We start from the raw sequence: 16,848 nt of genomic DNA on the forward strand, positions 1-16,848 counted from the left end.
TTCAGAGGGTATCACCAGGACTTTTGCCTTGTGGGTCCAGATCTTACACATGTGATACCTTTTCCAAGAGACGGCTGGACACACTCAGCACATCCTGGTTGGTATGAAGAAATTGCCGTGATTCTTTTCCGCATTTTGCTGATAGGAACTCAGAAATTTGGAGACACAAAATGCTTTTCCCTTCATGACTCAACAATGGCAGATGCCATCGAGCTCCTATTTCCAAAGGTCCTCTGTGCCCTTGTCTTTTGTTGGGCTCACCGCAAATCTTCGTAAGCTCTACTCTTCCATCTTTACTTTCTTAGTCACCTTTTCACAAAACTGCTTAGCATTGCCCGAATTGCAAGCTAGCTGGGAATAGAAAACATTTCACTTAATTTAGCCTATTGTTTACGGTAATGGATTGAATTGTGGGGCCCCCCAAATAACCCAAAAACCCTACTTGCCGTCGAGTTGATTCTTACTCATAGTGACCCTATAGGACAGAGTAGGACTGTCCCATAGGGTTTCCTATGCTGGAAATCTTTACGGAAGCAGACTGCGACATTTTTCTCCCATGAAGAGGCTGGTGGGTTGAACTGCTGACCTTTTGGTTACTGGCCAAGTGCATTAACCACTGCGCCAAAAGGGCTCCTTGCCCTCAAAATATGTGCTATAAATCCTAGCCTTTATTCTTGTGGTTATAATCTTATTTGGGAGTGGGTTTTCCTTGTTATGTTAATGAGGCAGTGTTAGTGTGGGGTGTGTCTTAAATCAATCTCTTTTGAGATAGAAAAGACCAGGTTGAGCAAGCAAAGAAGCAAGCACATGTCACGTGATTGCCAAGGAACCTAGGAGCAGAAGCAGAAAAGAGACCAAGACCTTCCCCCGGAGCCACACACACACACACACACACACACACACACACACACACACACACACAGAGCCTTCCCTGGAGCCCGCGGCCTTAAGTTGGACTGCTAGCCTCCTAAACAACAACAACAAAACCCATTGCTATTGAGTCAATTCCAAATGAGCCTCCCAAAGTGTGAGAAAGTAAGTTTCTGTTTGTTGAAGCCACCCACCTGTGATCATCCTTCAGTAGGTGAATGGACAAAGTGTGGTACGTTCACACAGTGAAGTATTATTCAACAACAAAAAGACATGAGCTGTCAAGTCCATATGAAGACATGGAGGAACCTTAAATGCACACTGCTAAGTGAAAGGAGCCAGTCTGGAAAGGCTACATGCTGATTTCAACTGTCACGTCCTGGAAAAGGCAAACTTTCAGAGACAGTGAAAAGATCAGTGGTTGCTAGGGGCTCAGGGGGAGAGGGAGGAATGAAGAGGTAGTGCACAGGGCATTTTTAGGGCAGTGAAACTATTCTGCAAGATACTGTCATGGTGGACACATGACATAATGCATCTGTCAAAACACATAGGATTGTACAACACAAAGTGTGAGCCCTGATGTGACCTATGGACTTTAGTTAATAATGATGTATCAGTACTTGTTCATCGATTGTAACACCTGTACCACAGGAATATAAGACGTTAATAGCTAATAGTGGGGGAAACTGTGCAGTGGGTGAAGGGGTGTGCAGGAACTCTCTGTACTTTCTGTATAAGTTTCCTTTAAATCTAAAGCTGCTTTAAAAAATAAAGTCTATTTTAAAAAGTAAATTATCACAGTGGTAAGGATTACCTGTGTTTCTACACTCACACACGCACACACAGATTAATTCAACATGACTGAAAATTACAAGATGCTTTTTTCAATCTTTGAAGAAAGGCCTGGCAATCTACTTCCAAAAGTCAGCCAAAGAGAACCCCATGGATCACAATGGTCCAATCCTGTTGTGGGTGGTGTTGCATGAATTGGGAGCAACTCCACGGCAGTTAACGACAATGTTCAATATAAACTCCGTGAGATCAGGATTTTTTTGGTCTGTTTTGTTCTCCAATGTACCCAAAGTGCCTGACATATCGAGGCAACTATTCAATGAATAAAGGAGCCCTGGTGGCACAGTGGTTAAGCTCTTGGCTGCTAACCAAAAGGTAGGTGGTACGAACACACCAGCCTTTCCACGGGAGAAAGATGTGGCGGTCTGCTTCCGTAAAGATTACAGTCTTGGAAACCCCATGGGACAGTTTTACGCTGTCCTATATTGTTGCTATGAGTTGGAATCTACTCGACAGCAATGGGTTTATTCAATGAATGCAGGTATGGGATGAAGATGTTCACTGAAAAGTCAAAATAGTTACTCACCGACATATATTGCTGCTGCCCATTGACAAATTTGGGTCCAGCTTCTTTCCTCAAGTTGATTAATTTTGAGAGGTGCTCATAAGCCACAAATTCATTGAAGAATGTCTTATAACCTATCAGTTTGGCAACCATAAAGCTGTCTTGCCAGTCAACCCCCATCATGAATGAAAAGGGCATGAAGATGTATGAGCATATTATCTATAAAAACCAAAAGTATAGAGTTTATTAGCTGAGTAATGACTCTCCTAGTTCTTCTGCCTCATCCCCAGCTCCAAGATTGTTCCAGATCTCTTTTAGGCTCAGAAATCCCTCCACATTCCCTTGCTCCATCCATCGGGAGTCAAGGTTGGAATTGGGTCTTCGGGAGTAATCTGGAGTCTTAGGGGTGGGGTCAGGAGAGAATGAATATGTGTTGGGGGAAGGGAGAGGATAGGAGAGAAGGGGATGGGAAGATGGTGGGGGGTGGTGGTTACAGGATAAGTTTGTACAATGTGTAAGAGTACATTATTGATGGTTAGGGAAGGCTGTTCCCAAACTTATTTTATTTTTAAAGAAAGATAGGCAGAACCAAAATGGAGGGCAGAAGCATGGAAGAATTATACCTCAAAACTCAGCTGCGGGTAGTCAAACATGTTTCCAAACCAGGACAGGGCTGAATTCAGAAAAGACAACAGGGCCAGGAAGGCGATCAGGTTCACGGCGATATTTGCCACCAGGGAGATGGATGAGGATGCGCCCTGTGTCGCTGCTTCCAGGAGATTTCTCGACTCACTTTATCAAAACATAGTAATTCCGGAATTACCAAGGAGCTGTCAGTGGATGGATGTCACAGGGCAGAAATGACATAGCCAGAGCTCGTTGAAAAGACAAACTCTCTAGCTTGTGCCTTGAATTCCACAACATCATGACGGGTTTGGGTCTCTAATTGTGGAATCTAGGTGATAGGTGTATGGGTGTCTAATGTTATACTGCTCTTTCAATCTGGGGGCATTTATAATAAATAAATTGGGAAAAGAAAAAACATTATGGGGATTAAAAATTATTTTTATTACACAGCTACTGAGAATATTTATAAAATACCAAAAAAAAAATTCAGCGCCTTTGAGTTGACTCCAAACTCATGGCAACTCCATGTGTGTCAGAGTCGAACTGCTCCATAGGGTTTTCAATGGCTGATTTTTCAGAAGCAGACCACCAGGCTTTTCTTCCGAGGAGTCTCTGGAGACTTGAACCTCCAACTGTTTAGTTAGCAGCTGAGCGTGTTAACCATTTACGCTATCCAGGGACTCATTAAGATATTTAAGGTATAAAAACTAATGCTATGAGGAAGGCCTGTTTATCCATCAACTCATTTAAGGAACGGAATGTCATCTTACCCTTGAGGCCCCCCTGTGTTCTTCCCTAATTCAACCCCTTTCCCTCTAATCTCTGCCTCCCTAAAATTTCTTTATCATTCCCTTTCTTCACAATTTTCCTATGTGTTTGTATCCCAAAATAACATATTGGGTAAGTTTGCACATTTGTTCACTTTGTAAGTGGAATCAAACTATATGTAGCAGTTTGGCAACTTGCTTTTTCAATTATTGTTATAACTCCACCTATATACAACCAAGGGATGAATCTCAAAAACATGTTGGTTGAAGAATTCTGCTACTTAGTGAAATACTTGTGAATATCCTAAATCTCTCAGTCTTTTCTACTTTTTTTTTTCTTTCACTTGAACAGGGCAAAAGAAAATGAACGAAATAGAAGTTAAGAATATCTATATCATACCCTCCTCTTCCCTGATAAATGAGTACCTTTGTCTCTTTCTAGAAACCCTGGGGGCATGGAGGTGAAGTGCTAATGGCTGCTAACCAAAGGGTCGGCAGTTCCAATCCCCCAGGCGCTCCTTGGAAACCCTATGGGGCAGTTCTACTCTGTCCTATAGGGTTGCTATGAGTCGGAATCAACTTGACGGCCCTGGGTTTGGTTTTTTTTTGGTTTGATCTCTTTCTTGTTCTGTTATATGAGAAACCTCCAGAAATGGTCATTCTATGGCTTTGCAGTAGTTTTGCATCAAGGCTCAATGAACACAATGCTATATTTACAATGGACTATTTTTACAACAGAGCCCTGGTGGCACATTGGTTAAGAAATCGGCTGCTAACCAAAAGGTCAGCAGTTCAAATTCACCAGCCCCTCCTTAGAAACCCTATGGGGCTGTTTTACTTTGTCCTATAGCCTCACTATGAGTTGCAATTGATTCGATGGCAGCAGGTAACAGGTCTCTTTACATTGAACAGTGAAGAAAAGATACTGACATCCAGATATTCCGAAAAGTTTTTCCCAAGTGTTGAAATGATGACTTTTTTTTTTTTTTTGCTGAAGTCTAAGTAATTATCACTGGGAGATTAAACTCACGTCAATACTGGTATTTACTGCACTCTCTGGTTATCGGATTTTTGCTGGACTTTGAATTTGCCTCCTTCTCCCCTCAGCCTACATAGTCATCAACTAGGCCGATGTGCCCCACTTACCCACTTTCCATTTTCATGGCATTCTTGAGGGTTATTTTAGGTGTTTCTGTCTCAGGCCAAAAGAGTTTAGCAATAGCCAGTGATGCAGGTGCTGACATAACGGAAGCAGTTAGCAAGTGAGAGGACGAAACCTGGAATTCCAGAAGAAAGCAAGCAAATTAGGCTAAGATTTTCTGTTTGGTTCAGAAGGAATAGCCTTTGATGTGGTGAAAAACAGGCAAAATTGTGCACTCCAGAGCACAAGTAAGCCTGTACGCACCTTGCTAACTGGGTAATCTGTCCCTGGTAGGCTATGTTATGGACCATCAAGTCTCAACCTGGGTTATATATTGAAATTTGAGAAGTTTTAAAAAATACTGATGCCTGGGTCTCGTTCTAAGGGATTCTGATTTAATTACTCTGGGGTATGGCCTGGGATAGATCAAGAGGCAGTTGTTCGGACAGAACAAGGGGATACTGCATGGTCTAAAGTCAGGAAAGGTGTGCGCCAGGGTTGTATTCTTCCACCATACCTATTTAATCTGTATGCTGAACAAATAATATGAGAACCTGGACTATTTGAAGAAGAACGGGGCATCAGGATTGGAGGAAGACTCGTTAACAACCTGCGTTATGAAGATGACACAACCTTGCTTGCTGAAAGTGAAGAAGACTTGAAGCACTTACTAATGAAGATCAAAGACCACAGCCTTCAGCATAGATTACACCTCAACATAAAGAAAACAAAAATCCTCAAAACTGGACCAATGAGCAACATCATGATAAATGGAGAAAAGATTGAGGTTGTCAAGGATTTCATTTTACTTGGATCCACAATCAATAGCCATGGAAGCAGCAGTCAAGAAATCAAGAGACGCATTGCATTGGGCAAATCTGCTGCAAAGGACCTCTTCAAAGTGTTGAAGAGCAAAGATGTCACCTTGAAGACTAAGGTGAGCCTGACCCAAGCCATGGTATTTCGGTGGTATTATATGCATGTGAAAGCTGAACAATGAATAAGGAAGACCGAAGAAGAATTGACTCCTTTGAATTGTGGTGTTGGCGAAGAATATTGAATATACCATGGACTGCCAAAAGAATGAACAGATCTGTCTTGGACGAAGTGTGGCCAGAATGCTCCTTAGAGGCAAGGATGGCGAGACTGCGTCTTACATACTTTGGACATGTTGTCAGGAGGGATCCTTCCCTGGAGAAGGACATCATGCTTGGCAGAGTACAGGGTCAACGGAAAAGATGAAGACCCTCAACGAGGTGCATTGACACCGTGGCTGCAACTATGAGCTCAAGCATAACAACAATTGTAAGGATGGTGCAGGACCAGGCAGTGTTTCATTCTGTTGTGCATAGGGTCGCTATGAGTTGGAACTGGCTCAATGGCACCTAACAACAATAACAACATGGCCTGGGCCCTGGGATTTTTAAAGGCTCCCAAGGCGATTCTCATGTACCACCAGATTTGAGAACCACACTCTAGATGAGGGGTTGTAAGCTTTTTCTGTAAAGGGCCAGATAGTCAATATTTTTGGCTCTGTAGGTGATAACTAGTCAACTCTGTAGCCCAAAAGCTGGCATAGATGAACAAATAGGAGTGGCTATGTTTCCATAAAGCCCCTGGGTGGCACAAATGGCTTGCTTTCACCTACTAACTGAAAGGTTGGTGGTTTGAACCCACCTAGCGGCACTGAAGAAGAGAGGCCTGGAGATCTGCTTCTGTAAAGATAACAGCCAAGAGACCCTCATGGAACTCAGATCTACTCTGTAACACATGGAGTTGCCATGAGTTGAAATTGAGTTCATAGCAACAGGTTTGGTTCTGGTTTTGGTGTTCCAATAAAACCTCATTTACAAAAAGAGGGGGCAATTCAGATTTGGCCCATAGGCCATAGTTTGCCAACCCCAGGTTTAAATCACCTTTTATTCATGTCAGTAAAAAAAGATTTTTTTTAACATATTAAAATTTTCAGTCAAAGTAACCTCATCACTTGACTTCTATCTGTTTTGTTGGATATAACTCACATTTAGGTAGCAGGGGTATAAGAGTGAAGCCTCAAAGCTTCTCGAAGTCACTACATTCAAATGCCAAAGCAATGCAGCCAACTATAGAGCAAAAAGGGATACATTCTTTGTCTTCTTTTCCAACAGCAATGAGAAACAAACACAGTAACAACAGCAAAGAAACCAAACCAAACCAAACCCGTTGCTGTTGAGTCAATTTAGACTCAAAGCGACCCTACAGGACAGATTAGAACTGTCCCATAGGGCTTCCAAAGCTGTAATCTTTAAGGAAGCAGACTGCAACATCTTTCTCCTGTGGCTGGTGAGTTCGAACTGCCACCCTTTTGGTTAGCAGCTGAGCACTTTAACCACTGCACCACCAGGGCTCCTTAGCAAAGAGAGAAGAAGACGAATTTTCTGTAATTCTTACCCCAAAAGAAATGTATGCGCCTAAGACGCTTCCGGCAATGGTGGCAAACCCAGCAGTCATCATTGCATGGAGCTCGGACTTGGTGACGTATGGTAGATATGGCCGAACCAGCAGTGGAGACTCTGTCTGGAGACAAAGAAAAGGGTGACTAGATTAAATGCTGCCTTTAAAATTTTAGAAGGGTGTGAGCCCTTGAGTGGTGCAAACGGTTATCGGATTTAGCTGCTAACCAAAGGGTTGGCAGTTCAAGTCCACACAGAGGTGTCTTGGAAGAAAGGCCTGGAGATCTACTTTCAAAAAATCACATCTTGTTACCCTATGAAGCACAGTTATACTCCGACACACGTGGGGTTGCCAGGAATCGACTCAATGGCTACTAATGAAAGTAGTAGTTCTAAGTGTGGCACCATCTGCGTTTCCAGGGAACTTTTTAGAAATGCAAATTCTTGAACTTTCTGAATCAGAAACTCTGGGACCCAGCAATCTGTGTTTTAACAAGCCATTCAGGTGGTTCTGATGCATGCTCAAGTTTGGGAACCCACCCTACCAATGGCTGTGTAAAAAAACCAAACAGTGTAAAAGGATGTGTAAATTTGGGAAAGTATGCAAGGCCAGTTTCTATAAACCCTCCATGGAGCCTAGGAATGGACTCTGTGATGACATGGGGCATGGAGAAATTGGGATGCTTTTCTTAGGGTCGTAACATCATCAGCCAAGCAACTCTGCCTAGTGGCCTGGCCTTGTGGACTGGTGTTTCCTAGGTCTCCGTGACTTCTCATCTTCCAGCTTCATCTAGACAGGTCCTAAGCCCCCTTGCTGACGCCAGAGGGAAATCACAGGAGTTCCAAAATGCCAACAGAATCAAGTGCAGGCACCCAGAGGCCCTTTCCTAACTGAGAATCAGAAGCACACCTCTCCCACTTCCCCTTGGTGTCGAAAGAGTGGAGTTGCAAAGGCTTGAATCCCATTAAGGAGGGCAGGAGGCCTGCAGTGTGGAGCTCTCCATAAATAATGGCTGTACTTTTAGCATATTAAGTACCAAATTGAGCACCACAGAAGCATGTGTGCAATTTTACAATTTTCCCCTCATTATTTCTAATTGTTCTATAAGATTGAATGTACTCAGCCTCAATTTATGGACTAAATGGAAACGCAGTACATGAGTCCTCTTACCCCGCAGGTAGAAGTAATCAACTCAAGATGGTGCCCTCATTACTCCTGAGAGATTCTGTGACTATAATTACAATAAATTCAGCTCCTAGGGAGGAAGTATGGACCTCACTTTAAAGACTATGCTTCAGGCTAGTGAGCGGGGCTTGTCGATGAGTAGGCTTCGCCTGCCTAGAGCACTTGTCAGCCTGGGATTTGGGGCCATGTGTTTTTCCGAGTGACTTGATTTTTGCTTCAAATCCAATTTTCTTGGGCGTTGGTGCTGGCAAGCATTCCCACTTGGTTTCCTTGGTGTGTGATTTCATTCGGTCTGAAGCTTTCAACCCGGAATAGCTTATTACCACTTCTTGCTTAGCCATCCCTTAGGAATGCTGCTATTTTGATGGTCACTCCTTGACATCATATTTCTTGGCTTAAATGAGTGTCAGGCAAAAGAGCATTTACCCATGGGATGGATCAGGGAGGCGAAAAGTGTAACGTAATAACTCTTCAGCATTTTTCTTCAGACTCAGCAAAGATAGACTGTTGGCCAGTGCAGACAAGCTGAGAACGAGCTTGGGTAGGTCCAGCTGCATGGTTTTTGGTGGAAAGCCTCTCATGGTCTTGTCCATTACCACAGACGAAATTCTACGTCAGCGTTATTCTACAGAATATGAAGCTGGCTGTGACATGTTTGCAGCTTCAAAATAAATGGTGAGCTCCACTTCAGCAGAAGGGTTCCTAGCTTCTGAAGAGTTGGCCAGAGATCTCAACCGTTCGATAAATTCAGAAAAGGTCTGTTGAGAACCTACAGATGATAAAGTATCTTTGGGAAGATGGTTCAATCCTCCTTCCTCTCAATACATTTCCAAGAACCCAAATTCCACACTAGCCTACAGAGGGCCTTACACCTCTCTCTCTCTCTCGTATCTCAACACTGCTAATAAGGGAGCTCCTTATTTCAACACTCTTCTTTTTACATGAAAAGCAATGGTAACACTATACTATTTTCTTATTCCATTTTCTGGAAAAAGACTATCCATTTCAGCCGCTCATTTTTTTTTTTTTTTTTTTATTACAACTCACCTGTCCAACAAATACATTGCCAGAAGCAACTACAGATTCAACAGGAGATGTTCCCATAGTAACTAGCATTAGCCATCCAATCTAAAAGCAAAAAAGGAATGAAGTTAGTGAAGAACTATTGTATACACCAAACGTCAGAGCAGGGATAAAATCTTTAAACTGGAGTAACATATGGAGGCCAGCCAGTGATGGTGGTAAACGTAAGTCTACTTTATCTAGTCCATAAAGCAGGCCAATCAAATCTTCCTGTTTGTGTGGTGAGTCTGAGTAATTGTATGTACATTACGCAAATGTGTTTCTGTAGCTACACGGTATACAAATAATATGTGCTAATAATTGCCAACAACCATGGTGAGCTTTACTGTATTCCAAGAACTGCCCTATCCCTCTGACCAGGATGAACCCATTTAATCCTCACAATAACGCTTTGAAGGAGGTCCTATAATTATGCCCATTTTGTAGAAGAGGAAACTGAGGCACTGAACAGTTTAGTTATTTTGTCAAAGTTGCTCACATAATAAGTAGTGATGGGGCTGGAATATAATTTGAGTTTGGCCTATTTTACTTAATTCGAAGAATATCGTTGTTGGTTCCACTTTTCCCCTGGCCTTTCAACGAGAGACCTTAGCGTCCACCTCAGGAGGGAGCCTTAAATAACGCATTTGATCTTCTTTTTTGCTTAGACATTAGCAGAGTCGTTCTGAACATTTAAATGTTTAAAATTAAAAAGAGCTCTGAGAGCTCTTGCTGAAATTCTGAACTCTGCTGGTGTTCTGGTTCTCTTTCTCCATCTCTCTTACCTGGTACATTTTTATTTATTTTACAGTGATAAAAAAAAAAAAAAAAAAAGGCTATGCCCAAGCCCTGGAAGCACAGCCCTACCTTCATGTGCATCCAGGCTAGCTTACAAAGTAAGTACTTAGTATTCTGACCTCATTTACGAGGGCAGGACTGACGGTTTCTGGAGCAGCAGGAATGGGATTCACTTCTCGGACTTTACTCTTATTTGTGTGCTTAGAAATCTCCCTCAGATTCCCTTTGTTGCTTTGATTTCTCTGGCAACTCCAAAACGAGGCGTGTCCACACTTGCAACCTCCTCAAGCTCAACAGTGGCTTTGTGCAGGGCACACGGTGGCTAGCCAAGATAAAGGAAGGACACTGTGTCTTTGTTTCCCCTGGGAGGTGTCTGACCTGTTGGAGTCACTTCTTTTGCTCAGGTTTCATGAAACTACCCAGCAGGCTGCAAGTTGAAGTCCCTGAAATTAAATCCCCTTGATGGGCACGGGAAGGAGACCTGGCTGCATAGTGGTTACGCTCTTGCCCGCTAACTGAAAGGTCAGCAGTTGGAACCCACCAGTCACTCCTCGGGAGAAAGACGTGGCAGTCTGCTTCAGTAAAGATTTACAGCCTTGGAAACCCTATGGAGCATCTCTACTCTGTCCTACAGGGTTGCTATGAGTTGGACCTATGGGGCAGCTCTGCTCTATCCTATAGGGTCGCCACTGACTCAGTGGCAATGGGTGTGGCTTTTTGGTATGGGCACAGGTAAGCAACTCACTGAGGTTTTTTTTTGGTTTGAATCTCATCACTCAGTGGGGGAGGGATCTTGATGGGAAGAGAAGGGCATTTCAGAAATACCTGCATTAAGACTTTGTCCTTGAAACAATCAACTCTACACCTGCCACTCTAGCCCCTCCCAGGCCCCGTACCTTTCGAATGACCCACTGCATCAGTCTGAGGTAGTAGAGCATGGACATGACAGTGCTGAAGAAAACCACGATTGGCAGGATCTGGGGGCGGGAACAGAAGCCGTAGACAGTTAACACCGTTGACAACCATTTCTTGAGAGCATGGGGTCAGCAGGCTCAGGTTACATACGTCTCCTTCTCTCTGCCTTTTTTTCGCCCTCTGAGATGTCATAAAAATACTGAGAACTCCTCAAGAGCTAAAGCAACTTCCCCATCTATGGTCTCTTGTTCTAATTTGTTCTGGATCCTCTTGAGTATATTTCATAGGAAACATGCCATGCTTTTACTTTCTTTCCTCTGCTAAAGAAACCTTTTCTTACTGCAGTGCCTCAGAGAAGCAATGAAACTCTCTTTTTTTCTCTTCATTTGTAGGTGCTGTTTGGATGGTGGGTGGGCACCTGGTAGAAGTGAGAGGCATGGAGTAGCTCATGACGTAGGAGAACAAGCAAAAAAGGAATTTCTATCTCAGTCTGTAAAGACTTGGCCTTTCAGAGATGACCCCGAAGACTCGGTCAACAGTTAAAAATCAGTTGTTTAAAGGAATGATTCAACATGCTCCCTCACTTCAACTGCAAATAACACAAAATGTTGGGCAGAAGTAGAGAGGAATTTTGGGGAAATACGTAATAACTAGGCCAAAAATCTGAAGGCCACTGGCAGATAGTTTTGCTGTTCTGATATTAAACAGGGGCTTCACCACTAATTAACACAGTAACCTTGGTCTGGAGCAGGGATCTACGTAGATCAGATAAAGCAGCCAGGCGCTTACTCACAGTGCCTCCTATAATGTACATTTTCAACTTTTAATTTTATTATGGTAAAATATAAAACAAAACATTTGCCATTCTAACCATTTTGAAGGATACAATTCAGTGACATTAATTACAGTCACCATGTTGTACAACCATCACTGCCATCTATTGGCAAAACGTTTTCATCACTCCAAAGAGAAATTCAGCGTCCTCAAAGCCCTGTCCTCCTCCCTCCCACCCTGGTAACCACTATAGACTTTTGTCTCTATGCATTTGCCTGTTTTATGTATCGCATATAAGTGAAATCATACACTATTTGGCCTTTTGTGTCTGACTTACTTCACTCAGCATAATGTTTTCAGCATTCATGCATGTGGTAACATTGTCAGGACTTTGTTTCTCTTTAAGCATTCATTGTTTTAGCTTTTAAAATAATAATTTTACTTATGTGTTTTCTAATCGCTCAAGAAGTGATTAAACTTTGGAAACTAGCTTAGCCCTGTGTTGGCAATGATTGTCTTTTTTTTGTTTCCTATTTTCCAGCTGCTTTGGGGGCCTTCAAGGAGCGGTGTTTCCACAGGGAGCAGTTTCTGCCCTGCATAGATCACACTGAGCTGTGGTCGGGGCCCCTCCCCACCCCTGCCCTATCGCTGCCCTGTCCCCACTGTCCCCTAGCTGAATGGTGAGAAACAAGCAGCCACCAGAGGCACAGAACAGCCGAGGACAATTTGTACAAGATCTAATTTAGAAAAGTCTATTAATAATACATATTAAAAGACATTTGGTGCCATTATTCAGGGCACACTCTCTTACATGCCTTTTATTGGCTTTAATGGGCAGAAGAAGCCTCCCTGAAAGCTTGAGGAAGGTGAAGGGCTTGTCTCTGGAGTGTTACCACAGGGATCCTGCTTTGGCACGAAAGAGGCTACTGCCCTGGGGGCCGGGACCAAGTCCAAAGACACCAGTACAATCTGGGTAGCAAGTTATTACTCCTTTGTGACTTTTATCTTCTCTAATTCTGAATTCAGTTCATGACATGGCATGATTTCTATCTCAGCCTGTAAACACCTGACCTTCCAGAGATGGCTTAGTTATTAATCAGCAGTTTAAAACACACACACACACACACACACACACACACAGAAACTCAGTCATTTAAAAAACGATTCAGCATAAAACTGAAGGCAGGTAATCCAAGTAAATTCAGAGTCCCTAAATGAGACAAACATTTTAGAAGTATAGGAACAATAACACAGCACAAAAAAAGAAAGCTGAAGGAAAGCCCAAATGCATCTTTCTGACTTCTTGGCAAGTATTTGTAGGGACTTCCCAGAGAAGGCTGCTCCCTGGGTGGCCCAAACAGTTAACCTAAAGGCTGGTGGTTTGAGTCCAACCAGAGGTACCTCAGAAGACAGGCCTGGTGGTCTGCATTAGAAAGGTCACAGCCTGAAAAGTCTATGGAGCAGTTCTACTCAGCAACACATAGGGTTGCCATGAGTCAGAATTGATTTGATGGCAGCTAACAACAACCCAGAGGAGGATAACCTTCCTGGGGGCACCCCGGGAGGCAACTGCTCATGCTGGGGCTTGGGGCCAGGTTGCCTTTTCCCTGCAAAAAAAAAAAAAATCCCTCCTGTTACGGATTGAATTGTATCCTCCCAAACTTTGTGTTGGAATCCTAACCCCTATACCTGTGGACGGGGTTCTGCTTGGAAATAAGGTTTTCTTTATGTTAATGTACCATGCCAGTGTAGGGTGTGTTCTAAACCTGATCTCTTCTTAGTTATAAAAAGCAGATCAGACAGAGACACGTGCACACAGGCAAAGACAGACACCGTGTGAGGATGTCTACAAGCCAAGGAACCAAGGAGCACCTGGGACTCCTGTCAAGGAAGGAATTGACTGGGCAAGACCCTGCTTTGGACTGTTAACCTCCAGGATGTTGAGAAAAGAAATTCTTATTGTTTAAAGCCACTGACTCCTGGTATTTCTGGTACAGAAACACCAGGAATCTAAGACATCTGCTTTGGTTAGGAGAAGGCCCAGACTCCTGGTAAAGACTGCGGTAAAGGTAGATGGGAAAGGTTTAGCACAGGGATGTTTCTGGAAGAACAGAGGTCGGTGGGTAGGGGAATGATCATGGTGAGTAGAGAAGTGCCTTTGATACCTTGGTTTTACCCTTTCCATCTTTTTCAGGCATGTAATATATGTACCTGCACTTCAAAAATTCTGAGTTATTACAGAAGACACTGACTTCCACCAGCAAGAAGAAAGCTTATCCTGTTTCTCTCATTATCAGAGGATTCAGGGGAGCAGCTTGGTGTCACCTTGTAGAAAGCTCTGGATTGTAGTTGGCATGGTCTAATTCTAGTTGTGGAACCAAGAATTTGGTTTGCCCTTTGTCTCTGGTTTCCTGAAAACAACTCTAGGACTTTGCCAGCAATCGAGGTGCCTTTATGTGCAAAGTATTGGTTGCCCAAAGACCACGCCTAGGATTAACTCCAGGAAAGAAGGGGGGCATATGTAACCAATCATGCATATTCATTGGTTTGATCAATCATGTATATGCCATGAGGACCTAATCACTGATTATGCAGAAACCAATAATGGTCCAGGACTCGAAATTCCTTGGAGCTTCCTGTGGGAGGACCAAGCATCTCTGAGGACATGAAGCTCTGCTCAGAAACCCCCTCCCCATTTCACCTGTGCATCTCTTGTGTATATCCCTTTTGTGCTTGCAAAGATAGCCCTTTTCCAGGAACTGGTGAGTCATTGCAACTAATTACCAGAACTAAGGGAGAAGTGAGGCCAGCTGGTCTAAAGTGTGGGGAGTCAAGTGAACTCCATAGCTTGCGACTGGCACTTGCTGACCTAGCCCCGGGTGACAGAAAGGGCTGTGTGGGGCAGCTGGGGTCTGGAATGACCAGGAAAGAGAAGCCGAGATTTCTCTGGACTGGTTTGATACCACAAATTTGTGTCAATAAAAGCGGGATTCAATGCAATAACTCCCAACTCAGGGGAGCATGGGGTTTTGAAGGAAAAAGGATAAATGGGTTAGGGATTCTGGATAATTACTTTGGTCCTTGATTTCTGGATGGTTACTTTGGCCGATGTTATCTATAATAAAAGTAAGCTGCTTTCTGTAAGTAATAAGTGGTTTTCATTTGCCAACACTTTGTAAGTGTCTTGTGTGTGCAGCTTGGTCAGATGAGGTGGATTTAGCCACTAGGGTTGGTGCTAGTGGCTGGGGTCCTCATCCTAGTAGTCTTGTGGCTGCTTAGGATCTTAAGACCATCTCTAAGACAACCCAGGCACTAGTGCAGCTGTTCTCAAACTTTGTGTCTCAGGCTCCTTTTACACCCTTAGAGATTACTGAGAAGCCAACAAAACTTGTTCGTATGGCTTATATCTATCAATATTTACTCTATCTGAAATTAAAAATGAGAAATTTTTAAAACACAAGAATCTAGAATCAAGCATTCATTAATTGTCAGAGTTATGACATCATCACGGTTCACGAAGCTTCTGGAAAACTCCAGTATATACGTGTAAGAGAACCAACGTGAGAAAGTTAAGGGACTAGGCTTTAGTTACTCATGTATCAGTATTGTTTCATCAGTTGTTACAAATGTATCACATGAATGTAAGTTGTTTGAAGAAACAGTGCTGGGGAGAGGGTATATGCGAGCTCTACTTTCTGTGACATTTTTTTTTTATTGTTATTTAGTTTTATACATAAATACAAATATTTCTTTGCATTATTAGACATAGGTGATTTTGTTACCTATCAGAAGAAGCAATTGCTGATTTGAGGTACTGGAGGAACTTATTTCTTATTTTTCAGAGAATTTTTTTATTGCTTGGAGATAGTCTTGGTTAAGTGTTGTTGTTAGGTGCTGCCAACCGATTCCTATCCATAGCGACCCTATGTACAACAGAAAGAAACACTGCCTGGTTCTGCACCATCCCCACAATCATTGCTTTGCTTGAACCCATCATTGAAGCCACTGTGTCAATCCATCTCATTGAGGGTCTTCATTTTTTTCACTGATGCTCTACTTTACCAAATGTGATGTCCTTCTCCAGAGACAGGTTCCTCCTGATAACAAGTCCAAAGTATGTAAGAGAAAGTCTTGCCATCCTTGCTTCTAAGAAGCATTTTGGCTGTACTTCTCCAAAGACAAGTTTGTTCATTCTTTTGGCAGTCCATGGTACATTCAATAATTTTCACCAACACCGTAATTCAAAGGCGTCAATTCTTCAGTCTTCCTTATTCATTGCCCAGCTTTCGCTTGCATATGAGGCAATTGAACGGCATTTTTATATAAACACAAAACTGCTCTAGAAAATTAAGTCTATTAAAAAAAAATCTAAATACCATCTTAGGATTATTATGAAATGAACTCACGGACATCCAGAAGCCCCTGGACCACAATTTCTGGGAACAGCTGATCTAGTTGTCTCCCAACTAACTGAATAGTATCTTCTAAGGATAAATAAGCAAGCCATTACTCTAAAACATAAATGCAATATTCCCCAATATCTTTATTATCTGTTTGAATGTTTAAAAAAAAAAAGGTTACAGAAACTGATCATATTCACACATTCAAGTGATTTCTAATTGAGTATTTGGTAGGTTAATCATTCCACCTGATTATGTTAGTTGTGGAGTCCCTTGGGTGGTGCAAAGGGTTAAGGGCTCAGCTACAAACTGAAGGCTGGAGGTTCGAGCCAGAGATGCCTTGGAAGACAGGTCTGGTGATCTGCTTCTGAAAGTTCATAGCCTTGAAAACTCTATGGAGCAAAGTTCTACTCTGCAACACATGGGGTCTTATGAGTCTGACTGTAGGGCAACTAGCAACAACACCAATGTGAGCTGTGTTGATCTGGGTCTCTGGCTTGTGTACACAGAATCTTTCCA

General features: G+C 42.8%; 1 protein-coding gene across 1 annotated transcript in view; it reads right to left on the bottom strand.

Moving 5' to 3' along the window:
• The window catches only part of SLC28A3 (solute carrier family 28 member 3), a 75,333-nt gene that overhangs the window by 8,237 nt on the left and 50,248 nt on the right, over positions 1–16,848 (bottom strand). The window contains exons 10-15 of the mRNA XM_049896407.1: positions 11,137–11,217; positions 9,428–9,508; positions 7,193–7,318; positions 4,768–4,898; positions 2,851–3,019; positions 2,249–2,446 (exon numbers count right to left, since the gene is read on the bottom strand). Coding sequence (XP_049752364.1) covers positions 2,249–2,446; positions 2,851–3,019; positions 4,768–4,898; positions 7,193–7,318; positions 9,428–9,508; positions 11,137–11,217 — 786 coding nt within the window. The remainder of the gene's footprint in view (positions 1–2,248; positions 2,447–2,850; positions 3,020–4,767; positions 4,899–7,192; positions 7,319–9,427; positions 9,509–11,136; positions 11,218–16,848) is intronic.

The sequence above is a fragment of the Elephas maximus genome, chromosome 9 (assembly GCF_024166365.1).
Source record: "Elephas maximus indicus isolate mEleMax1 chromosome 9, mEleMax1 primary haplotype, whole genome shotgun sequence".
In the NCBI taxonomy this organism is placed as follows: Eukaryota; Metazoa; Chordata; class Mammalia; order Proboscidea; family Elephantidae; genus Elephas; species Elephas maximus.